This window comes from Lolium perenne, chromosome 1 (genome assembly GCF_019359855.2).
Source record: "Lolium perenne isolate Kyuss_39 chromosome 1, Kyuss_2.0, whole genome shotgun sequence".
Classification (NCBI taxonomy): Eukaryota; Viridiplantae; Streptophyta; class Magnoliopsida; order Poales; family Poaceae; genus Lolium; species Lolium perenne.
Window position 1 is genome coordinate 208,061,639 of NC_067244.2, and position 17,952 is coordinate 208,079,590.

General features: G+C 44.6%; 2 protein-coding genes, 1 non-coding gene and 1 pseudogene across 21 annotated transcripts; 1 reads left to right on the forward strand and 3 right to left on the reverse strand.

Annotated features, from left to right (window-relative positions):
• Positions 1-2,721: 2,721 nt before the first annotated feature.
• LOC127327968 (U1 spliceosomal RNA) lies at positions 2,722-2,880 on the reverse strand. The gene has a single exon (XR_007868884.1). It is a non-coding gene; the product is annotated as a U1 spliceosomal RNA (small nuclear RNA).
• A 2,160-nt stretch (positions 2,881-5,040) lies between these two features.
• On the reverse strand, positions 5,041-5,846 carry LOC127315535 (uncharacterized). Its single transcript, XM_051346040.2, has 2 exons — positions 5,611-5,846; positions 5,041-5,517 (listed from the first exon to the last, which is right to left on the reverse strand). Exons 1-2 carry the CDS (start codon positions 5,779-5,781, stop codon positions 5,470-5,472), a joined length of 219 nt encoding a protein of 72 aa, XP_051202000.1. The 5' UTR covers positions 5,782-5,846; the 3' UTR covers positions 5,041-5,469.
• A 671-nt stretch (positions 5,847-6,517) lies between these two features.
• On the reverse strand, positions 6,518-6,654 carry LOC127328014 (U1 spliceosomal RNA; annotated as a pseudogene).
• Positions 6,655-7,036: 382 nt separating this feature from the next.
• Positions 7,037-15,644, forward strand: LOC127321980 (uncharacterized). Of its 19 annotated transcripts, none has more exons than XR_007864474.1 (12): positions 7,037-8,158; positions 9,504-10,132; positions 10,230-11,541; positions 11,744-12,002; positions 12,085-12,152; positions 12,255-12,310; positions 12,562-12,743; positions 13,461-13,549; positions 13,638-13,846; positions 13,998-14,203; positions 14,522-14,624; positions 15,211-15,644. XR_007864474.1 is itself a non-coding variant. In XM_071822948.1 (11 exons), the coding sequence occupies exons 6-11, from the start codon at positions 12,597-12,599 to the stop codon at positions 15,228-15,230; spliced, it is 600 nt and encodes a 199-aa protein (XP_071679049.1). In that variant the 5' UTR covers positions 9,280-10,132; positions 10,230-11,541; positions 11,744-12,002; positions 12,085-12,152; positions 12,255-12,310; positions 12,562-12,596; the 3' UTR covers positions 15,231-15,644. The 19 variants fall into 19 exon arrangements, 8 of the variants coding, with proteins under 8 accessions (XP_071679052.1, XP_071679049.1, XP_071679055.1 ...); XR_011747834.1 differs by lacking the exon at positions 7,037-8,158 and having other exon boundaries at positions 9,278-10,132; positions 10,230-11,317; positions 11,451-11,541; XR_011747845.1 differs by lacking the exon at positions 7,037-8,158 and having other exon boundaries at positions 9,274-10,132; positions 11,897-12,002.
• Positions 15,645-17,952: the final 2,308 nt, after the last annotated feature.

Genomic DNA, 17,952 nt, shown 5'->3' on the forward strand with positions numbered 1-17,952 from the left:
GTGTACAAGCCCTGCAGTCCACTCTTACTCGATACTATGATGGTTCCGGGCAGAAAATCAATTTGGACAAGTCCACAATCTTCTTTGGCAACCACTGTGAAGCTGCGGTCAAAAATGGCGTAATGGATCTTTTGGGTGTCCGCAATGAGGCTCTCCAGGAATCCTACCTTGGTTTGCCAACGGAGGTAGGCAGATGTCCTATGGGCACATTCAGGTTCCTATCTGACAGATCTTGGAAACGTATGAATACTTATTCAGATAGGCCTTTGTCTCGATCAGGCAAGGAAACGCTGATCAAAACAGTCATCCAAGCGATATCCACCTATACTATGAGTTGCTTTCAAGTGCCTGTTGGGACTTGCACGTCGATCAGACAAGCGATTGCAAATTTCTGGTGGGGTATAGAGGATGGACATAAGAAGATGCACATGAAATCATGGGACTGGTTATCCGCGCCAAAAGCTCTTGGAGGGATGGGGTTCCGCGATATGGTGCTGTTCAATCAGGCAATGCTAGGACGGCAGGCATGGCGCCTCCTAACTGAACCTGACTCTCTTTGTGCCCGGGTTCTCAAGGGGCGCTATTTTCCAGATACAGATTTCTGGAATGCCACTAAGCCACGCTCTTCTTCCTATACTTGGCGCAGTATTTTGTTTGGGAAAGAATTGGTGCAGGCTGGAGTTCGATGGGGCATTGGTAATGGGAAGAACACAAAGATCTTGCATGACAATTGGATCCCGGATGTCTCCCCTGATCGGGTTGCTACCTTAAACCCGTTGCCGATAAACGCGACAGTGGATCTGTTGTTGGATGAAGAGGCTTGCACGTGGAATGAGGAAGTGGTCAGGGATTTCTTCGATGACACGACGGCTGCGAAGATCTTGGCAGTTCCTGTGAGTCGCCATGGAGGAGACGACTTCTTGTCATGGCCTCATGCTCGGCTCGGCATATATACTGTCCGATCGGCCTATATGTTGGCAAGGACGCAACGCTTTATCCGAAAGAGGAGTCAGTCAGGAGGTGGTCTGCCGTCTGACATGACTGCTGAATCCTCGCTGTGGAAGAAACTTTGGAAGTCAAAGGCACCGGGCAAGATGAAGATCACTGTCTGGCGTTTCGCGCATGACTGTCTACCTAGCGGCCATCAGCTTTTGCGACGGCGTGTGCCTACCGCTGGCGCGTGCTTCTTCTGTGGAAGGGAGGAAACTGTGGAGCACACCTTGCTCTTCTGCCACTATGCCCAGGAGGTGTGGTCAAGGGTCAAAGCAAGAACCCACCTGAAGCTGCACCGGAGTCTCTTCACCACCACCAAATCCTGGGTTTTTGACTTCTTGGATCGCGCGAGCGATCAAGCTGTGATCATCCTAGCTGTGACGGTTTGGCATATTTGGAATGCCAGGAACGGAGCGCGACATGATGAACCTATCAAGCATCCTCACAGTTTGGCTGAGCAGATTCTTGCCTATATTGATATGATCCAGCTGCATCTCATCAAACACCGCACCAACCATAGGCGTGAGGCCACTGCCCCAACTCCATCTTGGTCTCCGCCACCGGAAGGTACGATTGTTATTAACGTGGATGCAGCATTGTTCTCGGCTTCGTCTCGGACGGGGGTCGGCGTCGTGGTTAGAAACCACAAAGGTGAATTTCTGGCTGCTCATAGCCAGTTACTTGATGAAACCATGACGCCTGAAATTGCTGAAGCACACGCCATCAGATGTGCAGTCTCCCTTGCTCGTGATGAAGGATGGAACAGGATCGTCTTGGCATCCGACTGCCTCGCGGTTATCCAGCGGATTAAGGCCCCGGAGAGGGACAGATCGCTGGTTGGTGTAGTGATCGAGGATATCAAATTCCTCGCCCACTCCTTGTCATCTGTGACGTTTCGTCATGTTAGTCGTTTGTGTAATAATTCAGCACATACTATAGCTCGTCGAGCAGAGTCGTTTGGTACTAGTTTCTTTAGAGTCTCTGTCCCGGATTGTATCCGCGACAAACTTTGTCTTGATGTTATTTGATCAATAAAGTGATGAGTTCTCAAAAAAAAAAGTGTAAAAGATTGAATGGGATGGTTATAGTAAGGGGTGAACCAGATGGTTGTGCGAAGAAGCGAATCAATCAGAATGGAGAGAATGAAAGGAGGGAGGCGAAACTCAACAAAAAAAGAAACGGGAACTCGACCAACTATCATGAACGCGTGAGGGAATTCCTTCTGATTGGATCCCTTAGGAGAGAGACAAAAGGTTATGAAATAGAATCAGATCTTTGAAGATCCCGTATTAGCTTGCATATGCTCTCTCAGAAGCTGCAGTAAGGTTTATTGCCCCAAAAGGAAGGAGTACCGAGGGCAAGCAACCGGTGTTGTCGTTTGCAAAAAATCTGCAGCTATAAATTTGCTGAACGTCTGCATCCTGAATAGACACTGAGCAGAATCTCAGTCATTTCCTCATCAGAATGTTGAACGGCCTTCGACAAAGTTAAGCAACTATCGTGTTCAGAGCTTCAGATTCATAAACTTTCCAAACTTAGAACGTGCCATGTAAACACCAGACTGAGTTTAGAGCAGACAATGCCCGGATGTCAGAATCTGAATTTCCAGATTCAACTGAACGACACAAAGATTTTCTAATCCGAACAGATTTGTTTCTAGATATTAAATACTCCGTATTTCAATTATATAACTAAAACAATATTCAACTATTTTAAGTTTAAAATTGGTAGGGGCCGCGCGAACGCGTACCCCCCTATCACAAATTATGACGTCCATTCTCCTTCAAGAGGAGATGGTGCACTAGTGCTCCTCCTATGTGCAATGGAGGCCACTAATCCAGGCCATGGATCTTCTTGATCACCCATTGACCCCGTCCAGGTAAGTAAGTTCTAGGGTAGCACCAGGTGCCCAATATAAAGGATCCTCCGGCGTCTCTCCCTCTGTTAATAAGCAGTATGGGACTAAACATCCGGTTCAGGTCGATCGAGCGTGTTGCCTCCCAGGTGCGTGTTGACGGGCTGAAAGAACGTCCGCGAGCTGGGCCTCTTGGGCCAAACGGGATGTCATGCCACTCATGCGGAGTAGTTGGGAGAGACTCGTTGAGGCTCGAAGAAGCAACCCGATTTTGTTTCTGTAAAAAGAAAAACAGCCGATTTGGGTTCTGATACGAAGTGCAAATTTGTCTCTTTTTTTTCCTGGAAATCTCCTTTTCTTGAGCCCAGCCTAACCGCAGTTCGATGGGACAGCCACACCAGTGCAGTACACCACAATCCAACTTAGCAGCTGCTTCTATCTAACAAAAACACTGTTTACTGAAGACAAATAGCTGCTGATTATCTGATGTGAGCCTCTGTTCAATGAAAAAAACAATGATCTGGTATAAACCTCTGTTCGTTAAATAAATAAAATAAAATAAAATAACAGTGATATGCTTCTGTAGTTATAGACATGCCGAACGAGGCTGACATATTAGATATCCTCAATTGGCAAGGTGTGGTTTAAACTTCAACGTGAAATTATGGATGCAAAATGTGGTTCAAAGTGCCAACATTTTAATACCATGGTTCAAGCCGGATACACTCTTTTTTCTGACCCCAATGGCCTAATTTGCTTGATGCTGATCTGGTATGAGTTATGTTGTCTGATCAACATCTCCAATATCCAATCGGTCGAATAAACTCCTCCAAATCAGTGTAATTAATTAATATCGTCAACCCAAATCTACCAATAAATCTCTAATGACTACCTCATGTTTAATCATGTTACCAAGCAAAGACTCAACAAGTGTATCAGAGCAGTGAGCACTTGGAATAGATCTAGTTGTCTCTAGGTAAGCCACGCTGACACAATGCAGGTCATGCTGATTTTTTTCTTTCAACCAACTTCTTTTCTTACGGGTTTAACCGCCAAAAATAGGGTTATATAGCTTCAATCACATCATGAGTAAAGGCGGTACGAGTTTCGCCGTGCGTGCCTCACACTCCACCCACATCCCTACCGATCTAGGGTTAGCTCGTGCCGACGGAAAGCTCCACCACCGCCGCCGCTACCTCACCCACGCCACCGCCATCGCCACGATGTCGACGCCCTCTGGTTCCTCCTCATAGGGAGAAGGTACGCCTCTCTGTCTCTCTCGATCTCTCTCTCTCGCGCGCGCGCAACACACAGTCAGAGATAGCACCTACCCGCATAGGATCTACCCTAGTCGATTCCTAATCTAACATGGCGCTCTATTCTAGCGAAATTCGCTAGACAGTGACTAACCCTAACCTCCAAACGACCCACTTATCCAACTTAGCAGATGCAACTATCCATTTAAAACATAAATCTGACTGCTGGCTCGAAATAAAGATGTGCAGATGATCCGCATCTAACCTTAAAGATGTAACCTATATAATAACATCAATCAAATCTGCTTACCTGTTTAGACTAGCCCCAATATGAGTATCATAAGTAGTATCATGCATGTCATGCTGGCAAAAATCTGATGTGACGCACCAATTAATGACGTGAGAAATGGGAGTGGTATCATAATATGATACCGTATCATAGCACGTAAAACTAGAAAACTTAGTGGCAAATACATCATGTACACAAATTTGCATTGAGATTCTACAAAACATTAAATGTGATGATACTATGATACTATCTTATGATAATATGTATTGTGGGGTAGTATCATAAACTAGTATCATGTGCATGATACTAGTGTATGATACTTCCCATTGTGACTAAATCTTAGGTTAGTGGACTGGATTGCATTGTAAACCCTAGTTTTTCAGTAACTGGAGAAAGGATTTTCTAATCATCATGGTTCCCCCCCCCCCGTATTGCTTAAATGGACACTCGTACAGTGACTCATGTTTCCGTTCTTGTGTTGAACTAATACAAAATTTGTTGCTGCCTGTCCAATTTGCAGGTGAGTATGCAAAACTGTTGCCTAGCCAGTCAAGTAGAAAGGCAGGAGACGAGCGGATGAAGGAGTGGGCAGAAGATGTGGACGAATCGTAGGTTAACACTAGCTCAAGCGTTGGAATATTCAGAAGTTTCAAAATCCACAGTGGTTGATATACCCGCATTGACAAGGTCATATAGCTTCCATCACAACCTAAGAGAGGTACTGTAGATGCAACAATCTGTAAAGTGTAAACGAGAGTATAATGTAACATCAAAGTATGCCTCTCCCTGGATTTACTGGCGAAAGGCTATAGCATCTTCTGACTCTTTAGAAGTCCTGATGTTACATCTGAACTACTACGTACTGTACTATCTTTTCTCGTCCAACTTCCAAGCCGTCTTATCTGAGTATTCTAAGTTCTGCAGTGTCTTGTACGTTGGTAATCCAGGCTTGAACTGCACAAATCTTTTCTCGAAGATATGTAAATAGTACAACTGTACAAGCTTTCATCACGTAGTAGACCTGCACAAGGGCACTATGTTACAGATAGAAGGGCTTTGGTCGATCTCCTGAACCTTCATTCCTTCTTTCCGATGCCGTGAGACATGTTGTAGATCCCGCGACCCTGCGCATTCAAGCGCAGACCACATCAGCTCATTATCTTAACCAAAACGAAAGAAGCGCGGTAAATTACATGGATGGTGGTTGTTCAACTTACAACGAGGAACACGCTGGAGGCGGCCAGGGCGAGAGGGATGGCCACGGAGGTGACGATGTCGTAGCGGCCTTTAAGGTAAGTCGGCCTGTGGACGCTCTGGAAGTACCGCTGCTTCTGCAAGATCTTCTCCCTCGGCCGGAACGGCGGCTCCGGCTCCGACGACAGCGCCATGCTCTCTCAGAAGTTGCAGGACAATGTTCCCTCTTGTAAACGAGTTGCAGTTAGCGATGGATATGCTGAGCGTCGGTACCTTTAATAAGCGCCGAAAGCTGTCAGCTAGAAGCTCCCCGAATGCACTGAAACGCAGAACTCCCGGTCACTTCAGTATGAGACGTCCAGGACTTTCCAGGCAGTTCGGTAAGATACACCCAGAACGTTCTGCAATAGAAAACAAATATCGTGTGCAAATTCATAATAAACTGTCTACTACTATATCAGAAATAACAATAATCACACAGAGACAAGCGTGTATGCTTAAATCAATCTCCAACTGCTTGGCCCAAAGCCAAGGGGCGACCAGGGCCTGCTCTGCTTTGCAGTAGCTCCCTATAGTCTTTGCTCGTGTTTACCTTCAGCACATTCAGATTTAGGAAACATTCGAATTTGTAAATATTAATCATTTTCAGAACAATTTGAGTTACAGCTGGCAGGAGCGACGCGAACATGTACCCCTCTTATCACAAATTATGACGTATATTCTCCTTTGCTCAGTCATAAACTTCTCAACATCAAAAATTGCAATGCATCTATGAATGTCAAACTACTTGGCCCAAAGCTTAAAGGTTACTTGAGCATGCTTTGCGTTGCTTGCTCCTATTTACCTTCAGCTGAAGAATTGCATTAAGCAAATTCAGATTTAGGGAACATTCAGTTCAGTTTCAAAATAATAATTTGAATTGAAGATTGGTAGGGGCCCCCTCTATCACAAATTATGACGTCCATTCTCCTTCAGGAGGAGATGGTGGACTAGTGCTCCTCCTAATTGCAATGGAGGTCACTAATCCAGGCCATGGATCTTCTTGATCGCCCCGTCCAGGTAAGTAATTCTCTTGGTAGCACCAGACGCCCTATATAAAGAATTTGTCAACGTGTTTTGTTATCTTAATAAGAGCAAGTATAATAAGTTTTAGTCAGCTGGCTATAAGGATTAAAATAGTATATTATTGTTTAGTTGGAGGAGAGAGATGAGGAGAGAGAAGAAGAGTGAACTCTTATGCAAGAGTCAGCTCTAGCACGTGCTCCTAAGCACTTTGTGAAAATGAAACGTGTGCCATACATTAATAAAGTACTACATTTTTATAGCTCACTATTGTATATATTAGCTATAGATAATATGGCACTTGGTTTATAGCCAGAAGCTACTATACTATTGAAATTGCTCTAAGCAGTACGGGATTTTTTTTTTTTGAGCAAAAGCAGTATTTCTCCTATAAATGTCCCTAGACTACCCGCTCATTGGAGGCACCTGAGAGAGGCAAACAAATCTGATTCGTCCAATCAGCATGCAACAGTAAATCTTACCCCCGCAGTGAATTACCACCGTTGGATTTGTCCCCGTGTTTGACACTTCCCAACTGGGTAAAAGGCTCGATGACATATGGACCCATATGTGTTGTTGGTCCCGCTCCACAGAGAGCAGAATAGCTCATACTCGGTCCCTCAGAAATATTTGCAACGCAAGATACGGTGAAAACCCTAGCTACCAATCCCTTCGTGGCCTCGAGCCCCGCGCCTCTCCTCCGCCCATTCTCCTCCCTCCCGTCCCCAATCGCGTGCGTCCTCTCCTCCCCCGGTCCCTCCTCGCCCCTCTCACCTGCTCCCGTCCGTCATCGTCCCCGTGCTGGCCGGAGATGGGGCGACGCCGTCACCATGGTGGTGCCGGAGGAGGTTGCCGAGCGGGGGCTCGGGGCCCGGAGCGGAAGGCTCCAGGCAACGGCGCCGCCCGCGGCGACGACGTGGTCAGGAATCGGAGCAGGACGGGCGGGATCCGGGACAGGACATGCGGGATCCGGGTCAGGGCCGGCCAAATCGTGGCGGGCGGCGGATTTCGCCTCCCAATGGTGACACGCCTCTCCCATCAATGGAGCCGGACGGGGACGGCCGAGGTGGCAGGCCGGAGAAGGCGACGCGGGCGGGCAGCGGCTCGTCGCTTGGAGAAAGTCGCCCACGATCCCGGGGCTCGAGATCTCCGGTCAAGGCGACGTCGTGGAGGTTGCAGGCCGGCTCTCCTCCAATCCCGTGCCTCCTCTCGTCCTCCCGAATCAGCCGCCGCCTCCTCTGGTTCGCTCGATCCCGTCGGACGGCCGGACGAGTTAGCGACGACGGAGGAGCAGGAGGGGTCGAGGTGCGCGGATGGCGTGGAGGCATCCACGACGGGACGGCCACGGTCGTGGGCCGTTGGAGCGCGCACGGAGGAGGGCAGCGGCGCGTCGGCTTGAGATGGTCGTTCACAGCCGGCTGGAGCTCGAAATCTCCTTCTCCAGTTTGTTGTCTGCTCCTCCCTGAACAGCTTGAGGCAGAGAAGAGCTGCAGATCTCGTCAAAAAAAGGTTGGTCGTCGTTCCCTTCTTTATCCCTGCTGATTAGTCTCTCCATGTGAGCTCATTTTTCTGACTTTTGGTAGTCCCTTTATAGAACACAGCTGATGCCCACACAGCCTTAGTATCTCAGCTTGATTTAGTGATTCTTTCTGAAGATCTGAGATAAATTAAGCATGGATGGATAGAGGTTCGTTGATGGGTGCAGGTCTGACCACCAGCTGTTTTTTGAAGCCTTTCTCAAAGTGATTTTTTTAGAACGATATTTCTTTTCTTGATGCCTATAATATACCTTGTTTATGGCTGTGTAAATCTGCAGGGGCTATTTTTTTTTAGAATGATATTTCTTTTCTTGATGCCTATAATATACCTTGTTGTTTCTGGCTGTGTAAATCTGCAGGGGCAATGAGATGAGGTTTGTCAGTGAACTGAAATTGCATATATTCTACTGGTGTTTAGTAAAATTTGCAGCTTTAGGTTAGATTTTTTCAATTTGAACAGCAACAAATCCGAGTCCATGGTTATTTTGTAAATTCCATTGTTTCAATTGTATATGATCTTACACTTGTTGCCTTTCAACTCCAAAATCTGCCTGATACAAAACTGATCCAATAATTATTCTGTTACCGTATACTGTGCCTCTGAACATGTGCCTCTGAACAGAATTTCAACAATAGTGGTGCTAGGAGAGAAAAAGTTTTTTTTTCCATTTACTCATCCAGTGGGCTGGACACGGGGCCGGTGACGGCATCGTCTGGATGCGGCGGCGGCTGCGGCGGTGCTGGCCGCGGCGGACGCGAAGGAGGAGTCGCGCCTGGCCGAGGTCGGGCGGGAGGAGGCGGCGCGGCAGCGGGCGGCGGACGGGGGTCACCGTGCTGCGGGAGGCCAGGTGTGCCGCGGTGCAGCAGCGCAAGCGCCTCCACCCGACCCGTAGCGAGCTGCACCGGCCGCCCCACGCCCCCACCCGAGGCGGAGAGGCTAGCGGCGAGTGGTGTGGAGCTGCATGTGAGAGGAAGGAGGTGACCAACAACTCCTATTCTCCCTTCTTCCACCCTCCCTGGATTTCCGCCTCTAATTTAATTTGGATTTCGCAACTAGGGTTGGGTGTCCCTTCTTCTTGTCCTTCACGACCTTGGGTTGCAAGGAGCCAACTCGGGGAGGACTCGAGGCTCAGTGGCGTTCCTTACGGCCGCCCGGGATCCCCTCTCCTTCTTCTTTTAATCCATCTGGTTGGGTTTGTTTTACACTTTTAGCCATTGAACAATCTTTGCTGCTGGAGATGAGATCCATATCTAATTGAAAGATATTTGCTGCTGGAGATGAGATCCACATCTAATTGAACGATCTTTTGCTGCAGGAGATAAGGTCCACATCTAATTTTAGAGAAATCGCGGTTCGTTACGTTGGATGTTTGAGGTCTAGCATTCTGTACCTGGAGGAAATAAGACGAGGCATGTGTTTTAGTTTCGATGAAACTATCAGAGCTGAACTGTAACACATATCAGGTTGTAAATCATAGAAGCTATGAGAGCCGAACTGTAATAAGATGAGGCATGTGTTACAGTTTGTGGGTATTAGATAACTAAATTTGCAGTGCAGGTTGTAAATCATCTAGAGCAGAATGTATTGGATGATATTTAGTAGTAATAGCATAGTAAAGTTGGCCAACAAATGATCCTTTGCATCAATCTTCTGGTATTTCTTGTTTCTACGGTCTGGATTTTTTTTGTGATTTTACCATGTATACTAAGTTGTGTCTCTGAATTTAGATATGTTGATTGTTTTTCTTTCCTCTTTTTAGAATATTGGGACAGTGATCCTATTTTGGCTCCCATCAACTAATATTCAGCAGTTACCCTTGCTTTCTCTGATCATTTCCTCAAGATCTTCAGGCTTTTATTGGTTGTCAGTTTGTTACGTTGAAGCAGGCTGTTTGGGTTTGTGCCTACCCTATTGTGTGAATCCAAGCACCACCAAGGCAGTAAGGTACATCTATATGTTTTCTCTCCTCTATGCAGGCAGATTTATTTTTTATCAGAAAAAAATAGCAATGGTTTATATGCATACTGGTATATGCTTGCAGGTTCAAGGAAAGCATATCAGTTATTGTAGTTCATAGGGTAAAGCTTTAATTGGTTGTAGTTGTTTGGATTTCTGAATTGTTGCAACACTTCATGCTGCCCTTTGCTTATTGGAAATTGGTGTTCTTATTTCTCCCGCCATGTGCTGATTATATTCAATACTTGTTGTGTCATCTGAGAAGCATGTATTTATATCCTGAACATCATCATTCTAAGAAGTGTAGCCTGTAAGTGCCGCAGAATTTGATTTTATTGTGTTTTTGCGATGTTACCTATATCAAGAGTTGCAAGCACGAGTACCATCTCAAAGCATATGCTATTCAATTTATTTACCGCAAGTCTGCTACATGGTACTATCATCTTCTGCTGGCTACTAGATACATCCCAGTAACTAGGCCCCCTTATTATATTTTTCTTGTGTCATTTGTGTATTCCTAGACTGTCTGGTGTTCTGATCAACAGATTAAGAACTGCCACTGGTATAAATATTAAATAGTCAGCTTATTTTAGTAGTTCTCCTGTGAAATTCATACCGGCTCGTTTTAATATAATGGTTTGCCTATATGCAACCAGGTAAGAGCACTCTTGTGCAGCCATGGGAATTTCTCTTTTGCTGATTCCTGGGGGTTCATAGTTCGTTATTATGTGCTGATTCAGCGGGGTCGTGCGCCAAGGCGCACATCCTGAAAAATTGAAAAATAGGGCGGGGAAGGCAACTACCACCGGCGGTTGTCTGGCTTGTGGGTGCATCCGGGTTGCCATTTTACAACATTAGAGATTAGAGAATGTACTGTTATGTCCACATCTATATTGTATTTTGAATCGTTCCTTTTTCATGCATTGACGGTCGTTTCCTTGTTTTAGTCTATTTGAGACATGTTTCCTGGTGTCAGCGACGCATAGGTACCATGTGGTTTACTCGTCTTATTTTTCTCCTCTTTTATCATGTATATCTTGGTGAATGTTCAGCAGCTTATGTGCTATTTTTCCCCTACTAAACAGAATTTCCTCTATGTAGAGTTTGATTGTGTATTCAGGTTATTGAGTGTCCATAAGAATTTGAAACAGGCTACAGATTAATTTACTTTTGGTAATCTATGTTCAGTTGCATTTCCAAATAAATGTTTCACTTATCCCGCAAAAAATCCTCTATAGTTCAGTTGCATGACTTTAAAAAATCCAGTTATAGGACTGAACATATTTGACAGTTTTTTTTCATGTAGATTATGTTGTCAGGCGCAGAATGTTGATGGAGGCATGTCAATCGGGGAAGAAGACCAGACACGAGCGTCCTCCTCAAGGGCAACTCTAATGGTGGGTAGCTCCGCCTACCTCGTCCGTTTTTCTCCTTCTCCCCCAGCTGCCACTTCCTCGTTGCTCTCCTGTGTCTCTTACCAGTGACATTTTTACCAATTGTGGCCTAGCTCTATCTTTTTTTTTCACGAAATATGATGATTATTTCTGAGATTTGTCATTGAGCATGTCTTTCACCTGATTTCATCTTCTTTCATGAAAGCCTGCAGGGCCAAATATTTTTAGTAGACATGATGCTGGCACGGGGAAGGAGGCCTGCAGTTTATGATCCTGTAGTTTTTATATTTCTGCTCCACTGATTTCATATGTAAAACTGTAAGATTTAACCCTACGCGATCAATGGTGACACTTTCAGGGGAACCGACTGTCAGTTCAGAATCAACGACAGTTACAACATTCAGTTGGTGGCCTATATTCTGCACCAACAGTAGACAATATTTGTGTTAACCCAGAAAAGTTTGGTGAGTGATGATGATGTCTCTAATTTGTGTTGTCTATATTCTTAACTATGTGTTGTGCAAAACCTGATAATAATACTTGCAGCAGCACGGTTTGAGAAGCTGGAATGTACTGAAGAAGATTACGAAGAAGAGCTTGAGTGTATTGAGAAGGTTGGAAAGTTTATTCACTTGCTCGCTGCTCTATCAGTCCGTGCAAACATATTGTAATCCTACATGCTCTTACTTTGTATATGCACTTTAATACTGTTTTAGGTCTTTTCTCCATGGGTTGAGAAGTGCAAGCAGTTTTGTTACATCTTGTTTCTTTGGTATGCTCTGTCAGTGGGCCAAGATTGATTCTTCCTATCACTTACATGTTTGTCTAATTTTTTAGATATTGGTAACCTGATATCCTCTTTCGTATGTTGACGTGTTGCAACAGTAATAAGGCCGCATATAGTTTCATGAGTGACATTGGCATGTGTGGTTATTTTAAGAGATGGATTTTCCTAGGTGGCATATAAGGAGTATTTCAAAGAGTCAAATAAGCTGACCGCCAATTGTATCTTTTTGCATTCAGATTTGTATTGAGTAACAGTCCCTGAAATCATTAATATGGAGGACGTTTGCACATGGTGGCACTTCAAACTGTATGCATGTCAGTTTTCCTCTTCTCATCTTCCATGCAAGGAGCTCAAATTGGCACATTTAACCTTCTGATGAGCTCGCCTTGCCGCAGGTTCAATTCGCTCCTTCACTATTGTAAGTAATCATGTATTAGTTAATGCTTATTCATTTTCATGCCGGAGAGTAACATTGACTTCATGCATCTACTTCTTGCTGCCTTTGTTATATTGATCCGCGGGAAAAGGGAATTTTACCCTGCTAGGTACATGCACGTCTGTTTTGTTGATTTAGTAGAAAGGTTGTGATACCTAATAATTTTCAATTAATCTGTTGTCCTACCAAAGTTGGTTGGAAAAGAAACAGGCTCCTTTTTCCAGAGCCATTTTTTTAGCGATGTTCACAGCAACAACTGGGCTCCCCAATTTTCCCATTGGCGTCTTTATGTTGGAGTTGTACTACACCGCTCTCTCTTTTCTGTCAGTGAATTGCTTGATTTGTTGATGCTCTTAGTTGGTTGTCCAATATACTTGCTCAGCTGAAAGTATTCTTGATATTTGGATCGAGTAGGATTCCCATCTTTATCTTCCTTTTTAATGCGAGTAAAGATGGCAAAGATACCATTATTCTCTCTTGACTATGTGGCTTCGCTGCATCTATTGTCTGCTTCTTTCTATATTTGTCTGGTCTATATCAAGAGAATACTTGGTTTCTGTACTACATGCTGGTCGATATCATTTTCTTAGTTGTCCTCTAAGTAGTGTCTCATGTCCTTGAAATACCTTCTGCTATTTTCATGCGTTTTTCTTCCCTTCTGCTGCATATTAAGACAAATGGTAATGTTGGACTCTGCAGATTATCAAGTACAGTATACTGGAGCATATCAACTTCTTAAATTTATGTTGCAGCCTAGAATATATCAGCATCAAAAATATATCAGCCAGGTAATTAGTTCACATGGGCTGCCATTTCCCATCCCTTCCAACTTTATTTTTCATGTGTTTAGACTGATTGATGTCTAGACTATATCAGTTTCTGTACGGGAGAGATAGGTGGTTCTGGAGGTCGAGCAGGGAGGAGGGAGCTAGAGAAGCGGTGCAGCGACAGAGTTGGAGGATCAGGGAGGGGCTATGTTGGCCCGGCTCTGTCCCTCACGAAGATGAGCACATCTCCCTCCTCACCCCTTCTGAGCTGAGCTTCTTCCAACTCATGGCAGGGCTTGGTGGTCTCACAGGGGCAAGGTAGGCAATCAACACCGCCCCTTCGCCTCTCCTATTTCTTGATTTTTAGAAGGATTCATCTCGATTTGAGATGTTAGTTTGTGGTTGTGTTCTTTCTCTTGTATCTCAGGATGTGATCATGGCTAAGATGAGGTGGCCTCACTGCTTGTAGGTTTTCCCACCACATGCTTGGTTCAGACATCTCGTCATCCTTAGGATCAGTTTATCCTATGGGCCTGTACTACAGTGTTTATCTGGCGACGGGGAGCTACTGCTGCCGGAGCAAAAGACGCGTCTTCCCCGAGCTGAAGCCGCCAGCCACCGCTCCTGCTTGCTGCTGCTGCCGAGAAAAATCGCAGGCTTCTTCAGTTAAACAAGGTACAACCCAGTCTCATATCCTTTTGTTGCCCATATACTAGCATCTGATCTGTGTATGCAACCTGCACATTAACAAAAGGCAAGGATGTCAATTTAATTAACCTTTCCAGTGATTAAATTCCTTTGTACTGCTAAATGCATGGTTCATTTCAAAGAGTATACAAGGGAATTGATGTTGCACGTATAAAGAGCTCCGGATTGATGAGGTTGTATTTTAGCCCATTTCCCTTTCGGTGTGTACGGAACAAATTTTGCGTTCCAAATAGTTATCTCAGTTGCCATCACTATTGTTATGACAACGCAATTTTTCCCCTGTAGATACTACTACTATATAATGGAAAAGTTATATAGGGCAAGCCTAAATCTTCACAGCACCTCCTTGTAGATACTACTACTCCATTATTTTCGGTGACATGGGAAGGTAAATGTACGCCAATACTGCCTCAACTTACTGCTTACACTACACATTTTAATTCATCACATTATCATGTGCTGTGAATTTTAAAAGCCACTTGATGCTCCTGTTTGCTGAAAGTTTTAAAGCCACAAGGCATATCCATTAAGAATTCGTTTCTCTTTTAACCTGTAGTTTTACTTGTGGTTTGAAACAAGATTAATTATGCTAAGATGACTTATTATACCCTACCATATGCATAGTCTTCTGCTCTCTCTGATTGTGTATGAGAATATCATCTTCTATCTGGGCGATCTTTGACTCTTTTTTGTCTGAATCTTCTGATCAAGCACTATCTAGCGCTAATAGTTCTATAGCAGTGTATATTTAATGTTTTTTAAAGGAATATATAGAATTGTCTTCAGTAATTCTTCATAAAATGCAACTTGTGTTAGCAGTAATTTTTTAACATACTGAAAGAGAATCCCTTTTTTAACACACTAGAGCTGCACCCCATGTTTGTAAATTAGCAGTCTTTAAATCTCTCATAGTAACAGTTGAGCGATCTAAAATTAAGCCATAGATTTGTAAATCTCTTCTCTTTTATGTGCAGAACTGATGCAGAAATTATAGAACCCTATGTGAAGAAAATTATGGATGAGAATCGTGGATAGAAGTATGGGTGTGGAGCCATGGGGTGTTCAAAAGTTTTGCATGCTCCTGAGTTTGTTCAAAATCATCTAAAACTCAAGCACCCTAACTTGGTCTCTGTGTTGACTTCTGGATTTTTTTGGTGATATCACCTAATCATGTATGCTGCTCAGTTGTGCGGTTGTGCCCCTTTGTCATTGAATTCAGCTTTGTTGATTGTTATTGCTTTCCTTTTTTTCAGAATATTGATATAGTGATATTATTTCAACATTGGTAAGCTGAAACATGCCATTTATGTTTCTGCCTACCATAGTTTGTGAATCAGTCATTTTGTGGAATTGAACCTGCTCCGTTCAATTACGAAACCATCTACTTAGTACATTCAGCAATTGTTTTGTTTCTCTTGTTCCTTCAGGATTGTACATCTACTGATCAGTTAGGTCTGACATTGCATCAATAATCGTGTTATTCCACCAGAGATTTTTTGTGTTAGAAGGAAGGTCAATAGCGAGGAATGTTAGGAGAAATGCATTGTGGCTCTCGGGTGCTACGCACCCCCATACTTGGAAAAATAAAATAAAAAGGTTAAAAAATCAAACCTTTTTGAAATAAAAAATGATCATGTATTGTAGATACTATTCACTTTATATTTGTCATATTTTTTTTTGCCCTTAATATCATAGGAATTATTTCTTTTCCAAACATTATTTTTACGAGTATTAACTTGATCATCCTTTGTTTCCACGAAGATTCATTTTTTTAGCTTTTTTTAAATTACTACAATTTTTGGGGTGAGTGTGTAGCACCTCGAGAGCCAAAAGTCCGGGTTAGTAATGTTAGGAACTAAAACTAAAAACTTATTTGACATTTTTTTCTCATGTAGATTATGTTGTCAGGAGCAGATCTTGCCAAATGATGCAAAAGTTGCTACAGTTTGGTAATTTTTTTTTGTTGTTGGAATGAATTGATTTGGAAGGAAAATCAAGCTCTTTGACATTGTCATAAGAGTAAAGCCTATGTATCGACCGGTGATTTTGTACATACTTAACTTTGTCTATTCTTAATTGTAAGATAGGTTAAAACTTATGTTTTAAATTCTGAGTTGATTCTGCCATTTGCGCGATAGCGCAACGGGTCATCTAGTGTGACTAAACATCCAGCTTAGGGTCTGGCCGACGGGTTCAAAGAACGTCAGGATGTTGGGCTTGTTGGCCAGACGGGATACCAGACCACCCACGCGGAGTTGGGTTTCTTGGGCCAGACGAGATCCCGATTTTGATTTCGTTCCCAAGTGTAAACTCTGTCATGGTTTGGGTGGAGCTATGTCTTTCTTGAGCCCAGCCTAACTGCAGTTAATCGGGACAGTAACATGACAACATCACTGCCAATATAGGAACAGCATTAAAAGATGCATCTATCTAATAGAAAACACAAAGCAGAATGCTGACACGAGACAGAAAGCTGCAGATGATCTGGTGTGAACCTGGTTCGCTAACATTTTCTCGATAAAGATTTTTTTTTTAGTGCCAATACGTGTACCATTTCATTCATAACAGATTGTACCGGACACGTACGCGTACAAGAGAGGACGAAACCCAGCTGTCCACACACACTTGCACAAAGACACCCAAAAGAAAATGAAATTACAAAACGGTCCCTAGGGTGCAGCAACCATCGCTCGCTGCCCGTCTCAGAAGTCGCCGGAGCAACCACCGGAAGAAGGGATGGCGAAGAACCTCAAACCCAAACCTGGCGCGGCCCCCTCGCTGTCCTGCAGCTTTGTGGACCTCCAAAAAGGCTCGCCGGCGGCGAAGCCTATGACTTTGTGGCGCATCGGCCGGGGTTGAACCCCGAGGCCATCGCCAGGGTGAGGAACTGCAAGCTCCTCTCGCCGCAGCCGAGGGAGAAAGACAGATCCTCCAGCCAGCATTCACCTGCCCAGCGCGGATCCAAGTGAGCTTCAGCGTCCGCCGCCGCTGCCGCCATGGCCGACGGCAAGCGGGACCAGCTCCTGTACAACCTCGCAGACTCCCACTCCGGCGCCAGAGCGAGCGCCGGCGCGACGGTGGAGACCGAGGACAAAAGTCCGCATCGAAGACAGCGCCGCCGGCACACCGTCCCCGATCGGAAGACCATGGCTCTCGGTCCATCCCCGTCGAGGATGTCGCTAGAGCACCTTTATTCGAAGCTACCGCCATCGTCGCCAAGGCCACAACGGTGGGGAGCCGAAATCCTAAGCTACTAGGCCTAAAACCTACAGCTATACAACTCCAGTCGTCAGATCCGGTGAGCCCCTCCACACCGACGAGCACGAGGCCCTCGGGGAAGGGGAGACGCCGGAGCCAACGCCGGAAAGCAAGTCGCCTCTGTCGCCTTTTCCTGCAGAGAAGAAGGAGAGAGAGCGAAGAGTCGGGACCTTTCTGTTTCAGATAGGTCGGGTCGAACGACTTGATAAAGATATATTTGTATCCCTAAGATACCAATTATATCTAGCCTCTGCAACACAACAATATCCCAAAAAAAACTAGAAAAATGAGTATTGATGTGATCCTCGATGTTAACACAACGTTGCATCCTCAATGTACAAGTGAGATCACCGCCAACTAGTATGTAAATAAAACCTTGTCCCTAGTGAAATAGTCCATTGATTAATAGATGATCAAGGTTTCCTGATCATGGAGGACAACGCCAATAAATAATGGAG

Coding starts and splice junctions, on each gene's coding strand:
- LOC127315535 (XM_051346040.2), bottom strand. CDS start 5,781: ATGGCGCTGTCGTCGGAGCCGGAGCCGCCGTTCCGGCCGAGGGAGAAG. Junction 5,518..5,610: donor CCTCCAGCGTGTTCCTCGTT/GTAAGTTGAACA, acceptor TTGAATGCGCAG/GGTCGCGGGATCTACAACAT.
- LOC127321980 (XM_071822945.1), top strand. CDS start 12,614: ATGGTGGCACTTCAAACTGTATGCATGTCAGTTTTCCTCTTCTCATCT. Junction 12,744..13,460: donor CAATTCGCTCCTTCACTATT/GTAAGTAATCAT, acceptor TGGACTCTGCAG/ATTATCAAGTACAGTATACT. Junction 13,550..13,637: donor ATCAAAAATATATCAGCCAG/GTAATTAGTTCA, acceptor AGACTATATCAG/TTTCTGTACGGGAGAGATAG.